The following is a 27,090-nucleotide window of genomic DNA, read 5'->3' on the forward strand; positions in this document are numbered from 1 at the left end:
GCCCGCAGGACCCTGCGATTTGGTGGAGTACTCCTTGACTGGTCATCTAGGCGAACGGTACCTACGGTTAGGGTGTTGTTGGAGCCTTCCTTTAAATGGGTTAGGATTAGCACTACATTCTGGTTTTGGACTAAAGATTGTGGGCTGTGATCCTCATTTTAGTAACTAAGTAAAATACTATGTATAGAAACAATACAAAACAATAAAGACAAACAATAAGAGCAAGCAACTGACAATTGACATGTCCCTCCTCCAGAACTCAATAAAAATGAACTTGACATACATTTTTTTATCAGGCATACATGTCATGTGCTTCTATTATTCTATGTATGCTTTATCTATAACGACTGAATCAATTATGTGACATATGTGACAACTACAAGCAAGAACTGGACGTTCAAAGGCTTTGACGAGATAGGATACTGCAAGAATTCCTCAATCGACGATAGTATAGTTATTAAATCAGGACGATGATGATGTTTTCCGTGTTATTGCTACTGATGTCACTGTTTGGAATTCAAAGTGCAGTGATAAAGCGCGGTGATGCTGAATCAAGAAATCTAAACAAAACTCAATGTAGGCCTATATATCATATTTAGTTTGTTCGATATATGATGTATTGGTAAAAGTGCAGATCCGCACCTCTCGTGATTGACGCAATCTGCTGAATGACAGAATCCAGGCTAAAATCTTTCTAGTGGAGATATCTTAAAGTTAACCCAATGATATTTAATGTAATTGATTGAACCGTTTACGCGGAGAGGTGCGGATCTGCACTTTTGCCGATTTGTTTTTCGAGATCCTCTTTCAGATAATATGTTGTTTCTGGTCTGTTTTAGATTTCCATAGTGGTTCCTCACTTAGTAACAGCGTGCGATTTATGACAGTAGCTGACTGGGGTGGACTTCCATATACACCGTTCACTACTCAAATTGAATTAGCAATGGCTACTCAAATGGGAAAACTTGCTCAGTCAATCCAGTCAGAATTTACACTTGCACTTGGAGATAATTTCTACTATGATGGGGTTCAAGATATTCACGATAAACGTTTTCAGGTAGGCATGCCATAATCTAGTTAGTTACCCAATCGTTGGTGCATGGTAAGCATTTTATAATCGGATGGGCTTATACCATGTGGTTTGTGAAAATATCCGATCGTGAAACTAAACCACAGTCAGGTTACTGACTAGCCATAATCATATCACGGCAACAATTTTTTATGGTATCTATCGATCGAACATAGAGAACTTTATATAAGAAGGAAGTTTAAAAAACGAATACCGTGTATTTCGAATTACAGGAAACATTTGAACAGGTCTTCACAGCTCCAGCTCTTTATAAACCATGGTATTTCGTGGCTGGGAATCATGACCATTATGGAAATGCCTCGGCACAGATTGCTTACACAAAATTATCAGATCGATGGTAAATATCTCATTAGATCAAACAATTTAAGAAAACATACCCTCATTCTATAAAGCTCTCCAAACTTCTGAAATAGGCATTTTCCAGACTACAACTACACATTGATGTATAGAGTACCTGGTACAAATGTTGTCGCTGAATTTATCATGATAGACACAATTATCATCTGTGGTTTAGGAGAACCACAGCCTACAGGACCAAAAGATGAATTGAAGTCCAAATCTGTCTTAAACTGGTTAGAAGATAAATTGAAAAACAGCAGGTAGATATTTTGATGCAAGTCATGATACCTTTTGAGTTCAGTGTAATACATGAATTTAGTATTCAAACTAATTCAATTTAAATTTCAGGGCCGATTACTTATTTGTTGCTGGTCATTATCCAATTTACTCAGTTGCTGAACATGGGCCGACTGCCTGTCTTTTACCAAAAATAGAACCATTGCTTCATAAATACAATGTTACAGCATACCTCAGTGGACATGATCATAATCTTCAGGTATACATTTAAACCAGTTAAAACTAAATTTTATATTAAATAAACAGAGATCATAATTCTTATGTATTCTGATTTTAGCATCTACAATACACGGATAAGATTTACAAGACGCTAGTCAATTATTTTATAATTGGTGCTGGAGCTTTTATTGATCCGTCCCTCAAACATAAGCACAGTGTACCACCCGGCACTCTTAAATTTCATTGGGCTGATGTTACAAGTTTTGGAGGATTCGCGTCAGGATTGATCACCGCTAATCAAACAACATTTACATTTCATTGTTCTAATGGAAAAATCTTGTATCGAGCAAGTCTTTTACCGCGTCGATCTGGAAAGTGAGATTTAACATTAAATATGCGTTCGTATTGTATTATGGCGCTGTGATATTCAGAATATCTATAACTTTATAAACTGAAACAGCTTTCAGCAGAGTTCAAGGTAGCGTACCGTGTCCTGTATATCACGTGATAACAAACATGCAATTCGGTGCTTTACAAATATAGAACTGTAATCAGGATGTAAATTTATATAAATCTAAATACTTATATACAGATTATTTTATGAATTTTAATTTTTACACAAAGTTGTTTGAGTCAGGTCTAAACTCAGTAAGTGCAATAATTTGTGCTGATGTCTTAAATATGAATACACATGCATGCATACCGAATATTGCATTTTTCTTTTTTTCGCGTTTGAATTGGTCTTCTCGGTTTTGAGTGAAGCTTCAGCATTCATTCGGCAGACTAGTTTATTCATCGGAGACAGCCATCACATTCAAAAACACAATTATCAATTGTAATTATTAGATATAACTAGAGATGAATATTTATTATTGAGAATTATCACAAAACGTTTTCACACATTAATATCGTTACATCGTAAGTACATGTACCTACACAATATAATGCTCTTTTCACATCCAAGCAGTTCAATAATTCATCTCAGATCTTGCCTGTCATGCCACAAACGATGGACCATGACTATTAATTTTAACTGTTATCAAAGCCTCACACATCAAGAGCAGTGACAATGATTATAATGGGATGAACAGAATTCTATACCTATGCCCACATTTATATACATTTAGTGTCGGGGATACCTCCTTTAATCATATTTCATGTCATCACAATAGAATATCCTTTTCCATAGTACAGATAGTCACATTTATCAATTAGAACATAGCCCCTCATGGAACTGAAAATTCTATCACATTATTTTTCCATCATCGGAACTTAGCGGAATACACTGGTATAAAACCAAAGATATTAATATTTACAGATGTATTCGAAGAAAATTTCAATACATACTGCTGCTGTATATACTGATATAGCCACCAGATTTGTACATAGCCTATTACTAAGAATTATGCTACATTACTCCAGCTGTAGTGAATGATACAATACAATTTTAGAAATCAATAAGAGGTATGTACCATATACATATTAGTATAAATATTATTCAATTTTGCAGTAAAATAACTGATTTAATGAGATGACATAATTATAAGCAAAACTCTAAAAAGTGTAACGTTTAACATCATAGACTCTGAGCAATATTTGATAATGCTTGGAATGCTAAAAATCAAAGGAACCTGACATGAAAATAATTTCAATGATGCCAACCCAGTTGAACTACTGTCACAGCCTGGAGAAACCTTTCTCGGATAACTAAATGAAAATAAAAATACCTCGAAGCGTAATAGAATAAAGTTTGTGTAAATGTGTAAACAGGCAGATATTCTCCTTTCACACGTTACTGTATACTGCACACAATTATTGACTAGTTAGAAGCAGGTGTATATGCTGGTGGTGGTGGCATATTCTGCAATGGAGGATATTTGATAGCATCCTCATATTTGGGCGGCAACAACATCTGAAATGAAGAAAACAATACGATATTCACCCTATTCAAAAGGGATCCACTCTAGATGATAAGGAAGTAGGATTTCTTACTGCTGCAACGAAAGCTGACCAAAGAAAGTAAAGATATCATGTATCTAGAAAAATACCTCAGAATCCGGTCCATCCTCCATGAAATGAGATACTGCTTCGTTCAACAGCCTCTTACTCAAGTACTTGTAGCAAGCCCAAACAACACCAATGAAATACGCCTGAAAACATTATACATTGATTGTCCATAATCCACATCTAAATGTTCTGAATATCTGCTTCACAGCAACAGAGTTTACTCACCTTAAGAGACATGATAAGAACGAACACAGTGACAACAACCAACATCAACCATTGTTCATCGTAGTCAACTAATCGTTCTTTGAATGGTAAGTTATCCTATAACATCAGAAAGATAACGAAACCAAACATATATTTTGTGTAGGATAGATAATGCGACGAAATACTTAGATCAAAATTTACTGATAGAATTGAGTATCTTACCTGGTCAGTGATCCACTCCTTTATATTAGGCATATATGAGAAATAGCATACGACACTTAGACAGGTTATACAGAAGTCAAAAACTTGAAGACAGAAAAACGGCATCAAATAACCAGGACGACCCTACGACAGAAAACACAATTCAATCCAATATAATATCTTTTTTATCTTGAGTTTGATGAATAATTCAAATATTTAACAATTGACTAAACGTACTCGTAGTGTTCCATAGACCAGCATTACAGTAATCATGAATGAACAGAACGTTATGAGGAAACCAACAAATTTGTCTTCTGTAATATAAAATTTTAAATAATGATAATGTCAGTATTTCACATGACCACAGCAGCTGATACTGATAATTTTTTTAACCTTTCGTCCATTTTCTGTCTTGGAACCAGTTAAAAGTAGCGTCTTCAGAACGGTCATCGTAACCACTGAGATAAACGTTCATTGTATCTGCAGCCACAGCATCAGCTGTTTTATTCGGGAATTGTAACAGCTGAGGATGAATCATCATTATAGTAAATAATGATAACACTACCAGATGAGCAACCTGAAATAAAAAAACATTCTCTGATTATTGTTCATAAACCATAGCCTGCTAAATAAAATGGAAATGGACATTTTGCTACAGTAGCATTCTTGTAGACTATTTTGCCTTCTAGATTATTCCGATTGCGCACTGATGATGTGCCTTGAAAGTCTAGAAGATGCTGTACTACGATTATGCTTTGCCCAGATTCAATCCTGAATTTTTTAAGCCACGCACCCTAGTGTGCATGTGGGATGTGAATAAGCCTGTGCCAGGATGAGTTATCAAATATCTGCATATGCCGAGTAGGCAAAATATCCATTCCTTTTCCTAATTCCTGAATGTCCCGAACAATCATTGTAAAAAATATGCCATGGTTATCTGAAGAATGTGACATTATGAACACTAAGACGAGGCAGGTGATTCTTCATTCAGCCTTATCCAATTCACTAAAAATAGCTTATCAAATAAACCAACTTACCAAATGCCATAGGCCCAGAAACATGGTGCCCGTACGAACATGGCAGCAAAAGCAACACCTGTATTCATTTGCATCTTCTCGGCCTAATTTCATCCTCATGTTGACTCTTATCTTTGTCTACAGTAACGAGATTTGTGCTCGATATTAATATGAATTAGAGCAATGCGTCGTTTTTCGACACAACGGTCGACGTATACGAAATTTCGAGCCTTATTTCGCAAAATTCTAAACCAGGAAGTGAAATTCGCTATACAGTAAATGATAACAAATATGGCCGACTCGTGGTATTACTACGCAAAGTTGACATCATTCACGCTGAATTTAATTTGGATGATAGTTTACTGCTTTATTCAAACTAACACTAAATAATAAAGAGATGTATGACTTTTACGATCATAAGAAATACGGGAAATGGTATATATATTGCGCGATAGCACATTCAATTCCGTACTATTTCTACAGTATTAGGGGTATTCAAAAATGCAAAAACGTAAAATAAATGTATATCAAGTCAATTCATTATCAGAGAACATACCCCGGGAAGCGAGGAGAGAACATGCCCTGGTAAGCGAGTGAACTACTTAGCAGACGCGCTTTGTTACTCTGCTTCGATGCCAGTGCTATTTTGGGTGTTTACTGTCCCCTGACTTCCATAGATGAAAAAATATTCAAAAATGTATAGAAAACAATATCAATATAAGTTTCAATATGATTAACTTCGGATCAGGCGGGAATATTTCAACGCGTCAGTCCATTATTATCAATCGATTGCTGTTCGGCTCACGGTGGGTATTTTAAAAGAACTATCGCCAGTGTTCTTTTTCGCCCATCGCCTCACAAGTATGGAATTAAATCGACATTTAATGCCCTTATCAACAAACCACATGCAGGGACACCAAGGGGCCTTGTTAAGGGAATTAAATATTCAAGAATTTTTCAAAAACAGGCAAAAAGTAGGGTTGCAGCAAATTAAGGAACGAATTACAAATGTACCAGCTTGGACGCCGGCAGCGGGTCGGTAGATTACGGATTATGCCACTTTTACCCGATCATGACTATAAGAATTAAAAGATAAAACTATTACTTTCTTTTTCAGTTAATGAAATGCCAATTGATCGAATCGAGTGAGACGAACTGCTGATTTGATCAATGATGAAAAATAAAAGTCGTGCAAAGTCTGGGCCTCTTCCCAAAAGAAAAGTAAAACACCATGAAAAATCTGACAAGTCACAAATCAGCACCAGCAGCCAAATCATCAGCAAAAATCACACGACAATTCTCCAAAAAATTCCTGGGAACCAAATAGAAACGACAGCTTGCAATGAATTAACCCTATTGGAACAACAACACCCGGCAGCCTGCAAAATAATTGATGATGCAGTTGAAAATAAATGCCAAAAGAAAACTATTGACCAAATCCTCCTGTCAGGAGGTCCTCAAGATTCACCAACAAAATCCTCAACCCCAGAATCAGTTGTTTGTCCTACAACTGTTACCCTGTCATACACAACTGGTGCACCTTCCTGGGTTTCAACTGTTCCAACTGTAATTACATTAAACTATGAATCGATTGCTTCGAATTTGCGCTGCCGCCGGCCAAATTCTGCTTCAAGAAAATCACTAGCACTTTCGGCAATTGGAGATGAGAGGGTTTATGAAGAAATAGAACCGTCATTAGAACACGCAGTTCCACCACCGAGAACCATCCATCTTCGTAAGTTAATGACAAAATGTTTATCTCTATTATCTAAATACATTGGAATCTCGTCAATACAAATCTTGAAGTCAAAATTAAAATTGCAGGGTCCGATCTAAGCACTTGTCCGATTGCCCAGGATAAGTATATTCTCATCAGGGCAAGTAGGTTATCATTATCACTTGTCCCCCCGGGCTAGTGCAATTTTATGTCACAAAGCTTTTTTCCCACTCGATACAACAGATGATAGTACCCCCAATCGGACTGCCTGTGTAGGGCAAGTAGCTTTTGGAGCGGGCAAGCGAAATTTCAGATATGCTTGCCCCACGGGCAAGTGGCTTTTATTCCTTAGATCGGACCCTGAAATTGTTGTATTAAACAGTTTTCGTATTATCCAAATCTTGATTCTTAGCTGCGGACATGCTGGAAATCATCGTACTGATCGCGTTTTGTCTTAAATGGAATTGTATTAACGAGGTTCAACTCGAGTAAGAATTATTACTCCAAAGGGAGCATATAGGCATGAGTGAAGCAAAATTAAAATAATTCTCCTGACTTATTAAGAAAACGATTTATGGTAATTTTCGTAGTTTTTGTGTTATAGAATTTAGACTAATTAAGCAATCCATCTTGGTAGGCTAATTCTGAGGAATGGTTGGAAAGCAGGCTTTGCTACATTTCATTTTGCAAACATTCCCTGTCAAGTGCATGCACTCCTCCATTGAATGTTTAGGATACTAAATATTGCATATGGTAAAAGAGAACTGGAATCATAAAATGTCCAATTGTAACACATTCCACTAAATTTATGTATTTCACACTAATGCGTTCTTCTCTTTTCTATTCAACACCTTACTGTAACAAAACAATAGTGCATATAGTAAAGGAACTTATTAATGATTTATGTTAGACTGGGTGTTTCCTTACCACTTCATGAATATACAAAAATCAATACACGTTGTATATTTCTCTCATGCAGTTAACATCACATATAAATAACCGACGAAGCTTACACGCTGTGTAATTATCATCAATGTTAAAAGATATTTGGATTTTATCACGTATCTATGCATAATCATCAGTTACCTGTATGTGAGTTGTCTGTACCAGCTTATATGCTTTACCTATGGAGAAAGAATATTCCTTCGGGGTCTGTTTTATCAGTTAATGGTACCACCTGCCTGCAAGGTATGTTGATGACATCCTCATAATCTTATATTAGCTGGATTTCCCTTCATAAAAAAGATATCTTGATGTCTCATATACTGGTACAAGGTACTGGAATTGTTATATTTTTGGTCTGGAGATGTTATTTTTTCCTGTTTTACAAATCACATAGTAATAGTCTGAATTTATATTTAGGTCCTATCCCTCCTGATACAAGAAGATATGATGGAACTGGATTTTCAAGGTATCTAGAACGTCAGTCTTTGTTTGAGTAAGTTATTTGATATGAATTATCTTGAGACTGACTAGGCCTATATTTCACTTAGTTTCTATTGTAGGCTAATGTATTTCACAGCGTTGTGGTTGACAACAAATCACTTATTTGCCTATTGCATGTTTCAATCTATAAATCATTCAGTTGATTTTTGTATTCAATAAACATCACACATAAATTTTATTTTCAAAAGAACCTGCGATTCGGTTTCTGATGCTGGTTACCAGTTACTAGTTATTAGATAAAGTTATGACATGTCTACAGAAAATCATCTTCAGTCTACAGGAAAGTTGGTGGACTGAGGAATCCCTTGATATAAAGACAAGGTCCACTGAATGAGTGTTCAAAGCTTTTAAAAATCCACATTCCATTACGTATGAATACAGGTTCTACTAAATTTAACACGGATCATAATCACCTACATAAAAACTTACATTTCCATGACGGAAACAAAACCCTACTTTGAGGGATTTAAGGACAGAATTCAAGAGAATCTAACAATCATTTAGAATTATGTTTAATTTGCAGTCGATGGAGAGACAGTTATAAAGAGCTTAAAGAACATAAGATGATTCAGAGGTGAGTTTTAACATTGTTCATGCAACAATAACAAACACTTTCTGCATTTTTGGTTTTGGTGTCAATTAGTTCAGGTCTTCTTTGGATCTCATTTTTGACATGACATGATTATGGTCTATTAGTCACATAAACACCGATTAATGTTGTTGTATAGAGTCATTTATCAAAAGTTTTTGCACTACGCATTCGTTGTAATTGTTTAAATCTTTTCAATGTAGACTTCATTACCTATAATCTACAGGGGTTCTCACGATATTCTTCATGTAAATGTAATAACTTTTATTTGCTATAGATTTCTTGACCTCGTCGTAATATTTGTTGAGCATTGCTACAGTATATGTTAGCTTAGAACAATCGTTCTGTCTGACTTTCCATGTTTAGTGGTCATTGTGGATTTTTATGGCTCAGTATTCTAATATCACAATTTTTTTAGGAATGTGATATAAACGACAGATATGAATGGAGCTAGGATTGACTTCTTGTATTAGGAGCTGACTTGTTAATCTTTGTCTTCATAACTTGTGACACACTCTTGGATTAAGGTGTCAATAACATAAACAGATGCTGTTTTTATTTTTATGGTGGCACTGTTTGTATTGAAATGCACTAGCATTGTTATGAATAATTGTTACCTGAACAGTAAAGGACTTTCTGACGAATGGTTTAGTTGTGTTACAGTACAAATATGTATTAAAGTGCATTGCCCATTAGTTATTATCTTATTTAATACATCTGAGTAATTGATTTCTGCTACAAAGTCTAATTGAAGGTGAGTGTCTGATATTAGGACTTAAAAGTCATTAATGAGGATATCAAGATTTTTTAACTCAAATCAATTTCTATAAATCCGGATTTGTTAATCTACTCTATTCGCTTTTGGGGGAAAATTAGCTGACATATCACCGTATCATCAGTGAATTGAGTTTTATTCGATAACAAAGTCTCAATTGCTACATTGATCTAACATTGAAACAAGATCTGTTATGTTTAGAGGCTGATGCTATTATTCTTGTGCAGTCATAGTGGTCTGAATCTAATGAAAAGCTTTTAGTGGATCTTGTTCTAAACAATTACGCGACTGGATCTCTCATTCATACCCAGTATCTGCTTCTGTATCAGTTGAAATATTTCCCATTCTATTCGCTGGGATTAATCATCGTAGTTGAGCAATTCTTAACGCTACATTTTGAATCAGTTATTTTCCCGGATCATGGAAATTAGGCATGAATTTTTCACAAACAGTAATGAGAAATGTGTTCTTGTGCAGATGGAAGGTCATGATGTATCCTTTACAAGAATCTATGGACATAACGGGCTCCGAGTTAGATTAGATACGGGACATCGATTGGACAAACTTCCTACTGTACAACAATTGATAAGCCAGCTTACGAAAAAACATGAACAAATCCACCTTCACCGTGTGATGGGAAAAACTGCAAGAGAAGAAGGACTTAAAACGCGTGATAGCCATTATCAGTCTTATGTGGAGAAAATCGGTCCATTTTATTCACTGACTCCACCTCCGAAATTTAGTAAAATCTCGAGTAGAGCTCCTTTATCTGATCGATCACACGCGAAAAAAGTTCGGAAATTCGGACGCATGCAAAGTAAGAAAGACGTCATTGTAACGACAGCAGAATTAGCAAAACTCAAACTCAGGGAATTAATGGCTGAAATTCAACCAAACAGGTAAAATGAAATGTCTTAAATTATGAATGTAGGATATCAGAGGTTAGTATTCATAGCAGCAGTTGTTGAACAATCGTTTTTCCAGCTTAAACAAAAAATGCTGAATGATTTGAGTTACGGGTATTTTCCAACGTACAGAGCAGAAAAAACTTAAGAGCAGTTTTTTCAGAAATGGAAAAATAAGTTATTTGGCTATTGATGATATTCTATTAGATAAATCATGATTATTTTCTTTTTAATTACAAATTTTTGATATAAATGATGATATTTTCATCAATCCAAACACACAGAACTTGAGAAAAGAATATACATATTGTTATTTCAGTTGGTTTCACAAGCAGATGTTATGTTTGCAATTAATTTCTTCATGTTATGTTTGTTTCCTAGGAGACATTTTTATATAACAAAATCTCGGCGACGACTAATGGCATATTTGATCGACCGTCTGTGTTGTCATGAATGTTTGAATACCGGTCTGATTTAATGATGATACTGATTACAAGTTTTCAGCGTATTAAAGTAAAAAATGGTATACTAGACATTTGTTCAAACACTATATTTCTCCACATGCCAATATGCTCTTATACCTGTATGCATTATTTTCGATGTGGAGATATAGTATGACTGATTTAAACATGGGCAGTAATGCAAGGTAAATTCATTTAGATTGTAGATAAGAAAAAGGAAAATTTCATGCACGCATACCCCGTATTAAGCGGTTTAGACTAGAAGAACTACCTAATAAAAACATGATTTTTAATTTAAACGTCAATGTTCTATTCTGTCAGCGAGTATAACCACCTATCTGGAGAGTGATAAATGTTTCAGATATCTATATAGGGACAATTATTGATATGGGAAAATGTCTTCGTTTTCACATGGTAAACGTATTTCACGGTTGGTTTGTCGCAAATGGTCTTATAAGGGCTATAAATATTAAATCTTCTGTTAAGTAAGTTTAATCTTGTGCAAGTCAATAAGTCCTTGGTTGATCATATTATTTTTACTGAAATATTAATCGGTTGGACATGTTAGTGACATGAAAACCTCATGACTAAGACAACACTGATATATTAAACATAATGGCTACAATGCTATGTACACATGGGAAGTATGAGATAGTGTTGTTATTGGATTGAAACAAAGTGGACTTTAGCTGCATAGCTGATCATTTCATTGTCAACATTAATTAATATTTCAATGATTTGTTCACCTATTATGGGACATCGATCAGGTTATATGCTAGTTATATGATTTTGGTGTCTGAAATGACCAAATATTTGTTCAATTTTAGCGATAAGATGTTATTATCGTGGTTACTTTGGTAAAACTTAATCGTGGATTGTATAATTACCAAAGGGCAGAATAGAATACTTGTTCTTGGAATATGACATAGCGATCATAGTGCTGTGGAGAGGATAATCGGTATGGATATAAAAGGAGTTGATCAAGAAACTGAGGTGAAACAAAGCAGTCATCCGATAGGAAATATCAATTCTCAGAAGAATAAAGATATGACGGCTCTACTCGCGAATAAAATGATACGTTTGAGATTAATGCATGGAAAAAATCCCTATCATAGTTCATTACCGATTTATCTAGATAACTTGGGGTTATCTTTCAAGAAATCGTACAGAAAAAAGCCATTCAAGGCTCCGACTACAGCAGTGTTTAGATCACCGGCAACTGTTGTAGGTAAAAAATATAAGATAACCTGTTCAGCGCCTCCGACGTTAAAAGTGAAATTTGATTTGAAAGACTCGGTGAAGTTTCTAAATGATTTTGTTGTCAAAGCTAAATTAGAACGGTAAGTTATCAATACCTATAGACATTATCAGATTTTATGTATTCATTTTTGGTCTAATCATAGATTATAGAAAGTTTCTATATAGTCTATGGCGCAAATTAATCAACTAATTACTGTACTCGTTTAACCTTTATCGATTATGTCCTGTCTTTGTTATATAAAATTGCTTCTTCAATTTTGCATGTGTTGTATTGATGAACAGGGAAATAATCAACTAGTTTTTTAGTTTGTGGTCATGGTGAATTTATTTCATTTGGTTTGTTCATTAGCTGCTCTGCCTTCAGTATATTTACTATTCTATCATTGTTTTGCTGCTCGTAGATTTAAAACATGGACTTTTGGATTACTACGATATATGTTATTATCAGGCTTCAGGTTTATCTCTACAAATCTCGGTGAAAGATTAGCTTATTTTTTATAATAACAATTTTTGTGATCCATTATCATCTAAGGGAATTGTGATTCAATTTCATTTTCTCTTTGCACTGAATTATTTCTAGGTGTATCATGAATTAATTGTTACAAAATTATATGAAAACATTGATTCAACAAAGAGTCCATTAGATATTGCTGGTATACGCCATGCTGTGAAAAAACCTTCGAGCAAAAAATAACTAGGTACACGAAATTGTGTCATTGATATTGCTTTAAAACCATGCAACTTTTATTATTCCGTAAAATGTGGTATTGTACAAACATAAGAATCTCAGTTTTGAGTAGTAACAGTACCTAGCTCAGTATAGAGAGCTTACCTTATGAAATAGATTTGCTAAATGCAAGACATTTTATGTGGTATGGACAAGACAGCTTATTGATTGAAGACGCTTTGTAATTTTATGCGTTGATAATTGGAACGTGATAAATCAACATGACATCTAATCAATAGACCATTAGGATACATCTTGTCTTTAGATATTAGCTTTGGAATGTAATTTCTTTTGCCAAGTTCAATGATAACAAATATGACATACAGAGCTGATTTTTTGTTGAGGAATATTTTGCGAAGAGGATAATATATTCGTGAAGCATAGGAAATTCTAAGTTGAGTTAGTGCTATGTGGAACTGTAAATATTTGGAAAAGTGATTTATTTGTTAGTGACCAAGGCTTCATTGATTGATGTGTACATTGCACAGAAATGTTGATATGGATTTAAGACTCTATGTTTGGAAAATGAATGCATTCTCCGTTATATGGTCGTCAGTTTTGGAGATTTACGCTGTTTCCGACGTAATTCTGTGAAATTCTGTGATATGTCAAACTTATATCTAAGAAAGAGAGTTGTAAGATTAGCTTCATTTCCTAATTATTTGGAACGTTTCAATAATGCTCTAGTGAAAGTTCGTTCGAAATATCGGAATTATAGGCTGCCTGCATATAATAGTGATTGCAGCAGGTATGTACTACACATTTATTTTTGAATTAAGTACAGTAATAATATATGATGAATAGATCTGGACCTATGATGGTACCTTGTCAGATATCAGTCATTTTACAGTAGATGTCGTATTGATCTTGCAATTAAGGGCTGATGATCTGGTTGTAAGGCAGGTTTCAATTAAATGTATTCTGGCTAATGAAAAGTAATAGGGAAATTAGGACAGTGCTACAGGCCTCATATCAGGTTAACCATGGACGTATAAACTTGACGTACGTATAAACTAGTTTATACGTCCATGGGTTAACAGATTATGCTTTTCTAGCATTTTATGGCCCAAAGAAATAGGTCCAACAACGGAAGAGAGTATTCCAGACCTGTTTATTATATGTAACAGCTTAGAATGATCATTCTGAATGATTACTCCAAGATAAATTGTCGATATCACTATGGTGATTTGTTGCTCCAAATATAAAATTTGAAAACATCCAACCACAGTTGGGTTAAGTGCTTTCCATATGAATTGCCAGGACATCTTCATTTGGTAATGTCTTTAATTATGTCAGTGTCATACCTTGTCTTTTATATGTGTGTCAATGTAAATTTTATTTATAAATAGTGTCATTCATGTTGCGAACAGTTAGAGACTCTCACTGGGGTAAAATATTCCAAAGCCAACCAACTAGAGCGTAGTAAATTGAAAATTAACATGTACAGAATATAGCATAGCTCGTTACTCGCGTCTACAGTTATATAGAATAGTTCGAAAATAGTTTACTAATAAAAAGAATGAATCGTTATCTTTGTCTTCCACCGGTTCATTCTCCAGGACCGTACATGGAGAGATATCTGTGGTAAGTTCATCTTCATTCACTTAATGTTGTTGACCTGAAATCAGAAATTATCGTTTTCAATACTTTTTGTCGATAAATATAGTATTTTTGTTTTGATAATGAAATCAACTGTAATACAGGTATACACTCTTATCAGTTGCTGGACATATCTGTATAAGCGCTCATTGAAATATTGACCATACTTCTATACGGAGCTCATATTCTTATTTTCCACTCAATCAGTTCTATTCAGGGGCAATCAAGGCATTTGATTTACAAATAATGTGACATGAAAAGAAAGTGATTTTTTAACGGTTAGCTGTAAAATGAATCGCTTTGAATGTCAAGGAGTCGGGAATCTATTATATAAGCATTTTAGGCATTGACGTCGTTTACAAAGAGAAAGCTTATTTCATGTTTGTGCAAGGTGCATACGACTAGTAGATCTACATGTAGTTGGGATGGATTAATCAGTGTTTTATATGAGTTTGAGGTGACACAAATATTATTCATCTGAAATATGGCGTCACAAACAACATATAGCCAAGATGTTTGTCATCAACATGATTAGCCGTGTACTTTGTGACATTCTTGAAATTCCGTGCTATGTTTCTACTACGGACGTACTGTCTTAACCATCGAGCTATTAAATGCAGCATTAGACCGGTGCGATGCAAGATTAATGATTTTCTGTTCGTATAGCAACAGTTAGTTTGAGAGACCTGTACAGTTCATCTTAACAATAATCTTCTACCAGCTAATGAATGGATAAATTCAAAGGAATGGAACTATAAGACCGAATCAAAGATAATCGACTAGCTTTTATCACTAGACGACTAGATGAACGTGTGAGCGATATGAATTTTCGTTTGCCAGATTTAAAACAATCTAAATTTGTAGCTGCATCTATGGTCATTCCGTATGACAGTCTAAAACTAAGGTTTCGTTCTGACCCAACACCAGCTGAATTATTCATAGAATATCACCTACGTACAAGGTAAGATTTTACGATAAAGATTTGCACTTAGTGCTTGCGGTACACTATTCAGAAGTATAAAGCAGATAGTATAGGGTCTTAGAATTAAGATATTATTTCACAATGTAGATTCTAAAGGCAAGATGGATTTCTAATGTTAGAAATAGGAAGACTCGATAGAACGTTTATTGTTTGTGAACTTACTCATAGAGGGCAGGTCTGTGTTTAACCAGAGCTCAAAGCTGTCCTCATAACTCAAAGATATGAATGTTACTCTCTCATTTTTTCTTACCTTGTTTCATTAATTCACAGTTTTCTTAAGTCAGGTTTTCTCAAATTCAGGTGAAGTGTACTTTGTGAAGTGTACCATTTACTTTGCTGAATGGGAATTTTAAAAATCTTCATCATCAACTTCAAAGATACAACCAGTAGATGTCTTAAAGTCAATTTCATTCAGCTGTTACTGTATTCTATTTAGTAATAACTGCTGCAAGTTCATCGACTAATGTACACTGTTCTACTGCGTCTTTTAGATCCTTCTCAACATCGCTACAAAGTTTCTGTAAGGATTCTGTCACGTTTTTCAATGTATTTATTTCCAATCTCATCTGTTTGGTCAATGCTCGTTCCACGGCTAATTCATTCTCACTTACTTCCAGTTTTGTAACTAAAACCTCATTTTCTTTTTTCAGCATTTTGATGAATTCTGTATTGCTTATCTCTTCCATATTTTCAAACTGTATTGATGGGGTAAAATCCGTTTACAGTTCCGCTCATTGCTGTATCCAGTCTACTAATGGCGTGCTTTATGAAGAAATTCTACCTGATTTAATTTTGTTGTTCAGTCAAGCTTGAACCTCAAGAGATTTCGATAAGATCTTATTTTGAGGACATGTATTTCAGATAATTGCTAGATTGCTTATGATTTAACAATAATTTACTCATTCTTTTCCACTTTCTTAAGCATGCCTCAAGGTTTGGATCACTGCAATAGTGAAATGCATGATTACATATCTTTTTTTAACTGATATTCTATACAAAATGATAAGTTCAATGAATTATTAATGAATTAATCATCTAATGGTATTATGTTCGACATGGTTGAGGGCAGGTAGGAGTATCGATACAATACAATTTGACATACCGGGTAACTACAATACCAGTACTTGTTTTATGTGTCTATCATTTGCAGCACTTTCAGATTAATGGATTTCATTCATTACTGATGACAGATTATGGCTATGTTATATCGCTTATGTTCTGCAGTCTTTCATTCTTTATGTTCGTCGTTACTTGTCATAATTTACACAACATATAATATTAACTGTGAGAAAAGTTTTTCTATCCTGATATAATGCGCTGATCAGAAGAATCGATTTGCGTGTGACACTGACCAATTTATTTATTCCGCATGCCGAGAAATCTCTGAGTAAAACAGCTTTCAATGTTCAGACATGAAATATCTACTGTATGTGGTGTGTGTGCGTTGTATTCAGTAATCATTTCGAAAAAAGTAGTCGGAACTTGTACATGGATTAATCAAACCACGGATTATACGGTCGGGTTTTATGGATTATGGATTATCTTTTTGTTCTACTCTCATTTAGTTGAGCTGCAACAGTGCCGCCTACTGGATGCCTATAGAATATTATAAATCCTGGCATTTCATGACTTTGTGACCTACGTGATTTGAGCTATGTTCGTCATGAACCTTAATACAATGGGTATTAAGTTACCTGATAATTGTTGCCAGTACAATCAGTCAAGCAAACAGTGAACAGTTGATATTTCAACCGCTGACAGCCAATTATCAATAATAATTCGATTCTGCAACTTGATGCTGTGCGTAGACATGGACTTTAATACGATGCTTAGATTTGAAAGCCTGAAAGTTTTTGGAGAATTTGCTGGCAATGATAGAAGATTTTGTATGAAATTATACCAGATCTCTAGTTTATTGTGATAATAGTGAAAGGATTTATTTGCTATAACGTGGAATTATTTGATGTGTATATTATGGCTTGGCGGTAAAAGGCCTATCAAATGAAAGTGTTTGCCTTGTGTGGAGCTTTTGGGATATTTGTTTTACGACTGATTATAATCTAGAACTTGGATATTAGATAATAGTTTGTTGTGTATGAAAAGCATAGGTTCATCATCACAAAAAATTCGTTTCATTGTGGATTGGAGTTCAGTTATTTCTATTGGTGACCTGACTTTTTCTCAAAATAATGACAGCTTTTAGGATTGAATAGTCGTATTCTGTTCACAATAGTTGTATAGATTTGATTTCAAAGAAATTGCATCGAGCGTTATTGTAAATACGTCTTCGTTTTCAATATGACGCCTTTGAAGCGGTATTTGAGACTATATGCCAGTCGAGACAGGACAGTTGTCACTAAATTACCGACAATAAACAACTGTACAGATACGAATTCTACTTTTCGTAAGGATAAAATGCAATCATTAGCAATGGATGAAATAGTCAAACGAATGAAACGTAGACAGGATCATGAACGAAAGTGGATTCCGATTAGTGTTTGTACGGTTTAGTAAGTATTCCACTTGTTCATTGAAAATGGAAGTTTTTTTTTGTATCGGGTTAGACTCGGGTCATCTAATTTATCATGTATTGTACCATTGAAATATGTTTGAAATCACTTTTTGTTCATTATTCATTGTGTGAACATGTTGTAGAACTTTGAAATTTGTGCAGGTGGTTTTTTTTAGCATAACAATGATACCGGCCGGTAGAACAAGCTGCGTTAAACATCTGTGCGTTATTTTAAGAATTTTTGAAGAGCGAGCGTGTTCTCTGAGAACGATCGGACCCCGATATTTTAGCTATTTCGTGACATGGCTGTACCCTGCTGTCACATTCTTCAAGTGTCAACTGAATAACCCTCTTTTTGTAAATTTCTAATTATGAAGTAAAGAACTCCTAGGGAGGGTCACCTAGTAGCATTTAGTGAGGACTCGGATTTCGCTCAGAAATGTTTTTGGAGTCATGTAGTTAGTCACGTTATCACGCTATTTTTGGTCACAGACACTGGGAACCTGCTTGAAAAAGTTTTATTTCAATCGCATAAAGTATTAATTTGTAGGTAATTGATTGAGCCCTGAGAATTTATCTTGCATGCATTTCCATGTTTACGTATTTCAATGTGTATTAAATATCTATACAAAAGCCAGTTGCGTTCAGAATAAAACATGAAATGTCTAAACAAGGTTTTAATTATAAAATCTTGTAGCAAAAAGGACACTATATTTACCTATCATTTATCTGATATTTGAATTAAGTTTAAGCCGGTTAAACTTCAATGAACAAATACAATTTGCTGGATTATCTGAATACTGGTATATATGTAAGTGTTTGATCGAAACGAGATGGATTAATCATTTCCATTTAAACAGGAGGGGAATATTAAGAAAGACCAATTTTTATGATGACTGAAATACATAAAGTTTCGTGTCACGTGAAAAGGAGAACTAGGATGTTTAAAACTATTTATGGACAACAGAGTAATTCAGTATTCTTTATCAATCCATTTTTGCGGTATTTGGCAAATCGTCCAAAATCAAGTCCAAATCTTCGGTTCTTTCGCAGGTATGTAAAGTTCGATACTTATGGAGCGATGAAAAAGTCTAAAAGTTGGTTAAAGTTAGGACTTCTTATCTTTTTTTGTTTTGAAAACATTCGCATTTTTCTCTGTTACACTTAAACAGACATGTTAGAAAAAAGCGATTCCATTTTTGTGAGAAGTTTTTATAGAAACAGTCTTCTGAAGGTAGACGTTACACTTGAAACCTGTTCTTATTTCTGACAATAATTAGTTTAGTTTTTTTTTCTCCATTTACAGACGACTTCATTAGAATATGGGCAACTAGTACTGTAGGTTATGAATCACGACTGTATAGTAATATAAATGTTATTGATAGACCATATTGCGTGATAAATCACCCATAAACCACTGTGAATGGTATGGACTACCATTAGTGATTCAATTTCACTAGAAGAAGATGCAAGGAAATTATGATGACAATTCAAGTAATTGTAAACCGATGATTGATTGTTCTTGCAATACTTTCACTTGTTCCATTTCAACCTCTGAGATCATACTTGCAGAAGTATTAATTGCCAGTAGATTTAGTCAAAACTGCTTATATAGAAAGGACTCTGATAGTTCATTCTATTGAACAGATCCAGATTTAGATTCTGTTTACGCTATATTATGATTGTCACGCAGGCTTAATGAATTCAAATTTATTCTTTCATTTGAGTGGATACATTGTTCAGATTATTGACAACTACGTATATCACCTAACTAAATCTGTTTATAATATACGTAGATTTAATAGAGTTCGTTGTGGATATATTCACTCCGTGTTAAATATGGATATACCTTCGCTAAGAGCTCCTCGATATTTACAAAAAGTAATAAACCCAGAATTTCCCTGGATTTATAGATTGCGTATTGAATCCAGCTTTCAGTAAGTAATTTTTAATAGCTATTCTGACATTTTCTTGCGCTTTTATTCTTCAATTTAGTATGCAAAAGTAAAATAAAGAAAAGAAACTTTTTTGACTTTTGACAAATTGCAAGCCATTTGTCAAGTAGTATTTTGTGTGAGTTTCAATGATAGGAGGCTACAGTTGTACTGTTGGGTGATTAATAATTCCAAAAATGGTTTTAAATCCTTAGACTGGTTAAATTGCAGAACCAGAGTAGTAGCGATATCTTGACAACGAGATTGGCCCCTGGGTTTTGGTTTTGTTCTGTGTTGATTTCGGTAAATCAATGAACAATAATACTAGCGCAAGACCTGGATTTTCTTGAGTTTTTTTATCAATTCTTTATATTATTATTCAACGTGACGTATTTCTAGGAGGCATCGTATTGAAATCAATGACAGTCATGAGAAATACTGAGATGATAATGACATTTACTTTGTTTACTTTCCAAATTTGACCTTGCCATAATTCAATATACCTGTCTATATAGACATATTTTTTCACAGCGGAATAAAGCTTATTACCGATAATGTTTTATTGCTAGTTGTGGGTCACCCGTCAATGCTTCGTGATTATATAGGCCCTCTCATATCACAGGTCTGGCCATTTAAAAGGGATTTATGATCTATCCACTATATTTCGTTGCTAAAATGTTACAAGAGCAGAACGAATATTAAATCGTAAAACCGTGTTAATCGTCCAGACCTAAAAGCATTTGTATAGCAACTACTAATTCAAATAACCTGTAGGAACTTACTGTAAAGGATTTAGTTAAAGGATCTACGTAGACAGATTCTCGCATATCGGAAGAAATTTGGAACGATTGGTTATCGTTCTTTAAAATCTACAATGTTGCATGTAGGATGCACTGCCGGGATAACTAGACGTCATTTTCATAAAGGCAAATTGCCACAGATTTTGTTTATCAGGTATGACTTAGCCTAGGGTATTTGAAAAAAGTTTCGATGTGACAATTTGTTGGTGAATTTAGGAGATTTCCCACACTATACTGAATTATCAATATACGTAATTGCATAACTATTTGGACTGAGTAAGGATGTATAAAGTGAGAATTTTGAATTGATAAGTGTTGTGTCCTACGTCTCATATTTCATTATTGGTCGTCAGGGAGTTGTTGCTATTGCCGTGTAATGCTTCATGCCTTGATTATAATGCAATCTATAATTCAACCTGTATCTGGATACCTGCAAGCGTTGCATCGAGCTCTAATCCATTTCTATACTGTTCGGATAGGAAACGTAGTTGCCATGGCACTTGGACATGTTTTATTGCCTCCATTAACGTAAGATTTGGATTAAGTTTTATTATCCTCTATAATGTTCAGGTATTTGCGTGAGTTGTTTTTTGTAGATACATGTTTTGTAGTAATCGATGATCTAGTTATTGGACGCAGGAAGCAGCAGCCCTTACTGAGCTGTCCTCAAAACTAAGCTTTTCAATGCAAATACCGGTATATACTCTTGCAGCATCCTTTTGAATTATGATTTGATATATGTATACAAATGTGTTATACATGTACAATACTGAATCCCTAATTCGACATGATTGCAGCATCCTCCCTGTAAAATTTACTTTTTCCACTTCAAATATCATCTATGAATTGTACTTTCAGTTCAACTTCTGCAGCTAATGGATATCCACCAGCCGAACTTGTAACTCCTCCATCGTATAACAATGAATTCAGCAAACGACATAGTATACCAGCAGAAGAGTTTAGACACAGCGGTGAACCATCAGACCGGGAACGTAGACGCTCTTCGAAGGACTCTGATCATCGTCCGAGTAGTCGCAATAATAAATCTCCTAAACACGATACTAAAGGTAATAGACACCTATAAAACAGTTGAATGTGCTGAATGTAGGTGAAATTTTGTTTTCATAACATCTTGTTGTATGTTTTTTCATTCCAGTTTTAAATTCTCTTGAGAAAGTGACGCCGAGAGACAAAGAACGCGACAATCGCGACCGAGATAAACCTGAAAAGCCTCTCAGCATCGATCGTACCTGTGCAGAAGATGGTGAAAGTACCGGCAAAGAAACTGTAAAACCTTCGAAACGTGGCGGATATCAAAATAACTATTTCAAACCTTTAGGAATGAGAAACAACCTTTCATCTGGAAATGGTGGGAAAGAAGTTCAAACAAAAGCCACAACCAATCATTCTACCAGTAAGTTTGATTATTTTACACATTCTCATTCTTTCCTTTTTGTTCTTGCCTGTTTTTCTCCTTGCTGCCAATTGCCAATACTTTTTTAGTAACACACCGGTCATTTTTCTCTGCCTTCAGATCGAGAGCAGGATGACCTAGTAGCCATGGGAACTCTGTGGAAGTCCACTCCCGGAAATAAGACTAATGGTAATATTGGTCGTTCTTTTTCTATAGGGAGCAATAACGGACCATCACAGTCTCTATCTAATGGATATACTGGTGGAACATTGACATCTCAGCGAAGATTTTCTAATAAATTTGGGCAGCAACCTCGCCAACAGAAAGATAGTAAGAAATTAATCTATAAATTCTTTATCGTCAAGTCTCAAAATGACTTTCGTCGTAATAATGTGATGTTTTATGTTTCAGCTGAACCGCGGTATCCAGACCCATTATCCGGTGCTTCAGCATCATTTCAGCAAAGATTAGCCGAATTAGCAGCTTTAGAATCGGAGACTATACGGTGGGAGAGGACTAGAAAACTTAAAAAACGTTCTAAACAAGAGACTTCGTCTTGAAATCTGTGATATTTTAGATTAATGTGCTGTGTTAGTTACTGCTCAAACGATCCTCTGCTGCACACAATGATGAGGATTAACAGACTTTAAAGTGACGTATGTTTTACCTCAGACAGTGAACGCTATCAAAATATTTCATGTAAATTCCATGTCTGTTGACTACTTTATCTATGTACTAATGACAGTAGATTTACGACAAAAATAAAGAATTGTTATCAATTCTAGTCAGCCAAAATATATATTCATGTGTAACATTGACTAGTTGATGCATGATAGTTACGTCACTGCTGTTCAACAGGAAAAATCATTGAACAAAATACTGCAAACTATGCTTTCGCGGGTTCATCTTCAATTTTACAAAAATTGGAACAATTTTGACAGGTTTGTAATCGGTGACACCTGAATATTGTATATAGAACAGTTTCAGTAAAGTCTCAACTCCCGTTTTAGAGAGTTTCTTGTAAATAGTGTTAGTCTTTCTAATTAACAAAATTGTATTCCTTGTTCCTGCTAATACAAGCCAGTGTTTTTACGGAAGATTTTAAGGCTGTTGGATCTATAGGAAATTACAAATTTACAATACTTTATAATTATATTCTGTAGGTTATATCTTGAAGTAATTGTAGATGGGTTCAAACTTTCATTGTACAGAAATCAGATTATATTATAACATTGTTCCGTTTGAAAGAGAAATTTCTATTGTTTTTTCACTTGTTTTCCACCTTTATGAATTGCATTAAATATATATATATATATGTATACGGAATATCCATTTGAAAATAGAGTTTGCTTTATTTCGTGTTCTCTGTTCACGTCTCTGGGTGGAATTCACGCGGAGGATAGCTGAAATGAGATCCTTTTAGAAACCGATTAACACGAAGTCAAGCTGATTTAATATGCTTATAATATACGAATTTCTTATTTTATTCTTTGGACAATATATATGTATATATATACATAAGTTCTCATAGCACCGTTTTAGTTCATTTAGAATAATGAGTTGAGGTGGGATCCACCAAAATTATCTTCAAACATCGTCGTTCCTGTGAATTGTTCATAATCAAAATTTTCGATCGATTGATTTCGTACGATGTTATGATTACTATTGCGACCATCAACTGGGGCACAGTTTGTACCTGCGCAACCATTCATATGGCTCCAAAAGCGTGTAGTATCCGTATAAGCCATATGATTTGAAAATAGATGTCCAGATACAGATGAAGTTTCAGTGGTTGGAAGAGATCGACCACTACAGGCTGAATTATCGCAATCGGTATACGATCCAATGTCATCAGAACTGTAGTTACAGAAGTTTTCAGGTTCATCCTCGATTTCCCGCTGGAGCTGTTTAATATAACACAGTGCGCTGTGTAAGATTTCCCCTTTTGAAGGTTTCACGTAGTGCTGCAATGTTGGGATATGTTGTTCCAGTTGAGTGAACGCTTGGTTGATGAGACTCACGCGTTGACGTTCCCGCTGATTACGTCGATGAACACTTTCCGGTGCTCGTTCACTATGTGGGATGTGACGACGCTTTCTTCGTTTCTTCACTTTTTCTCCGTTTCTAAAATACGTACATCAAAATACATCATTTAATTTCAATCAACCAAAACGTTTTTATTTCTATTTAGAAATCAACCATGAAAATCAGTAAGAAATCACTACTTAGTATCAAAAGACAGCTTTCGATTGAATGTGGCCGATTGTAGAATAAAATTTCCGGATTGCAAACTCTCCACCGGTGTTTTCCGAAATTACGGAAAGCGTATGCCTGGTGGAGACGAAACATCCCAGAAGAGAATCCCGGAATCGATTGAAACCTGCCCAAGTTCAGTTTACGAAATTTTTTATAATTTCAAAATGGTGATATCATCATTATACTTACAATTTATTATCACCTTGAGTTGCGCTGATAGCAGTTGAATTGATAAAGGAAACCATGATGTTGAATGTTTGAGAACGAATCTGGATTTGAGGGATTTTTGCCTACCTGGGATTATATATATCAGGGTATGACCCCCCTCCTGTGAAGGGGGCTGTAGTGGTCCCCAATTATCCGAGGTTGGATGAATTCGCGTGGCCGTCTAAGTACATGGTGATCAGCGTGTGCGAGATTCACACCTTTAGTGCAGCAATACACACCATATTAGATTAGATAATTACCTCTGATTGTCTTTTCCTATCGAACATCAAAAGATAATCTCCATCTAAACAAGGCATTCGGATGTTGTAGTATTTTTATTTACGGGACTCAGTAGGACCGATTTGTTTCATGCATTTATCCACTTGAAGAATCACGTTACGACGAGAATGACCAGATCAAAGGGTACGTTCAAAATCGGGCGCAGGTGATGAAGAGGAGATTTTAACATTTATTTTCTTAGTTATCGTCCGTTGGCGCTGAAATATACTCTAAGAAAGATATCAGATGCACAACTACGCGATAATATTATACATCTTTTGAACATGACAAACATAATTTTCAACATACAAACCAAGTATTCAATCTATCCGAGGAAAATTTGTCTCACATCAGTCAACTGCCACAGATACACGGAAGCTTCCTTTTCTGAATAAAGTTTTGTTTCGTTCTTATTGTGTCCACTGATTACTTAATTAGATGTTTGGGTTGATATCAATTGCAAATGATCAATTGGATTTTGTGATTATTCACTACATGTATTTGCTGCAACGACGCTTTTTTCTCAGGTTTTCCACGCAAAAACTCATATTGACGCTTTTAAATATTAAGTTCGAAATATACATGTTTATGAAATGATAAACTGGAGCGGATCGGAATAAAAATGGCACAATAGTTTCTGTTTGTTTCGGATTGTATGGTGTCGTGTCTTTATAAACAAAAAGTTCCTCCAATAATTCAAAACCCGGTTGATGATTTCTTGCTGACGTTTCTAATTATCGTCATATTCATTACCATCTGCCTGGATACATTATTTCTCTCTTTGAAGTAACCGGTTTAATAAAGATAAATTACCGTCTTCATTGATCAATTGTCTATGATTATTTAAATGCATAAATCGATATTCAACAACTCGGTTGGAATGAACACCTGTTGTTTGATACACGTGGGGTTCAATAATTAGACAAACACATTCATAAATCTTCTCTGCATTTTTTTTAATGAAATAAATAATGATCTATATTCAACGTGCGCTATTACAAAACAAACATTACAAGTATATAATTTGAATCAGTGATTACAGTCCTTTGCTTCGAAGAAAATCCGCCAAAAGCATCACATTTCTGTTGCATTCCTCTGCATTCATGGATCCCGAATGAACTCCTACGATAATAACTTTAAAAGTTTGACACACAGTGAAGCCGCTGGTTCCCGTATCCACGTCGAAATGTTTTGCGAAAATGCCTTGTCCGTCTGCTATGGTGACCCTGTAGTTTTTACCTTGTATGAAGAGGTTATCTTTATAAATAGAATTCGGGCAGTTAATACCTTTTCGTATAGCTTCTAACTCGTCTGGATTTACCCAAAAACCGTCACTTGCACTTAGTTTTCGGTGTCGGTCTCTCGTATATATCGCTGCTCCAGAAATGTGACCACATCCAATAAGAATATCTCTGATATATGTATCCCACGATTCTAAATGAATATTTGGTGTTACTGCCATCTTTTATGCCCCCGTAAAACAGTTTTCTATTGGCTTAATGCCTGCGTATGTTTTACCACTTGTCTCAAATGTTCTGTTGTCAATGGTACGTATGTTTAACAAACATTTTATGCAGCTCACAGTGACACTTGACCTGCCTTTCAAAGCACAGTCAAATCCTGCAAATCGAGCCCCTTAACGTATATAAATATCGCGTAAAAGGCGATCAAGCGTCCATTTAATCAACACCGTGGCTTTTCTAATAATACCGCATTAATTAGGATAAAATTGATCCATGAAATACGCTGTCACAATAAATCGCAACTACGCAGAATTTTGTCCCGTGCCGATACACCTTGTATTTCCCATAAATATCAATGTATTAACACGATTTGTTACTTACTTAATTATTGAATGATTAGGTGAGTTGCGCCGAGCATATATTAAATGATTTATCGTGTTGGGCCTTTTTC

The 27,090-nt window shown here is 34.9% G+C and overlaps 3 protein-coding genes across 3 annotated transcripts; 2 read left to right on the forward strand and 1 right to left on the reverse strand.

The window, feature by feature from the left end:
- The first annotated feature begins 344 nt into the window (after positions 1-344).
- On the forward strand, positions 345-2,585 carry LOC141900022 (tartrate-resistant acid phosphatase type 5-like). The gene is made up of 6 exons (XM_074786716.1): positions 345-576; positions 840-1,057; positions 1,303-1,427; positions 1,504-1,689; positions 1,778-1,925; positions 2,004-2,585. The coding sequence occupies exons 1-6, from the start codon at positions 471-473 to the stop codon at positions 2,262-2,264; spliced, it is 1,044 nt and encodes a 347-aa protein (XP_074642817.1). The 5' UTR covers positions 345-470; the 3' UTR covers positions 2,265-2,585.
- Positions 2,586-2,724: 139 nt separating this feature from the next.
- Positions 2,725-5,596, reverse strand: LOC141900024 (lysosomal-associated transmembrane protein 4A-like). The gene is made up of 7 exons (XM_074786719.1): positions 5,335-5,596; positions 4,691-4,874; positions 4,535-4,611; positions 4,319-4,441; positions 4,118-4,213; positions 3,934-4,035; positions 2,725-3,797 (listed from the first exon to the last, which is right to left on the reverse strand). Exons 1-7 carry the CDS (start codon positions 5,431-5,433, stop codon positions 3,705-3,707), a joined length of 774 nt encoding a protein of 257 aa, XP_074642820.1. The 5' UTR covers positions 5,434-5,596; the 3' UTR covers positions 2,725-3,704.
- Positions 5,597-7,022: 1,426 nt separating this feature from the next.
- Positions 7,023-23,674, forward strand: LOC141900023 (uncharacterized). The gene is made up of 7 exons (XM_074786718.1): positions 7,023-7,048; positions 8,393-8,468; positions 9,000-9,050; positions 21,879-22,087; positions 22,177-22,434; positions 22,555-22,764; positions 22,846-23,674. The coding sequence occupies exons 3-7, from the start codon at positions 9,040-9,042 to the stop codon at positions 22,992-22,994; spliced, it is 837 nt and encodes a 278-aa protein (XP_074642819.1). The 5' UTR covers positions 7,023-7,048; positions 8,393-8,468; positions 9,000-9,039; the 3' UTR covers positions 22,995-23,674.
- Positions 23,675-27,090: the final 3,416 nt, after the last annotated feature.

Source organism: Tubulanus polymorphus, chromosome 2, assembly GCF_964204645.1.
Source record: "Tubulanus polymorphus chromosome 2, tnTubPoly1.2, whole genome shotgun sequence".
NCBI lineage: Eukaryota > Metazoa > Nemertea > Palaeonemertea > Tubulaniformes > Tubulanidae > Tubulanus > Tubulanus polymorphus.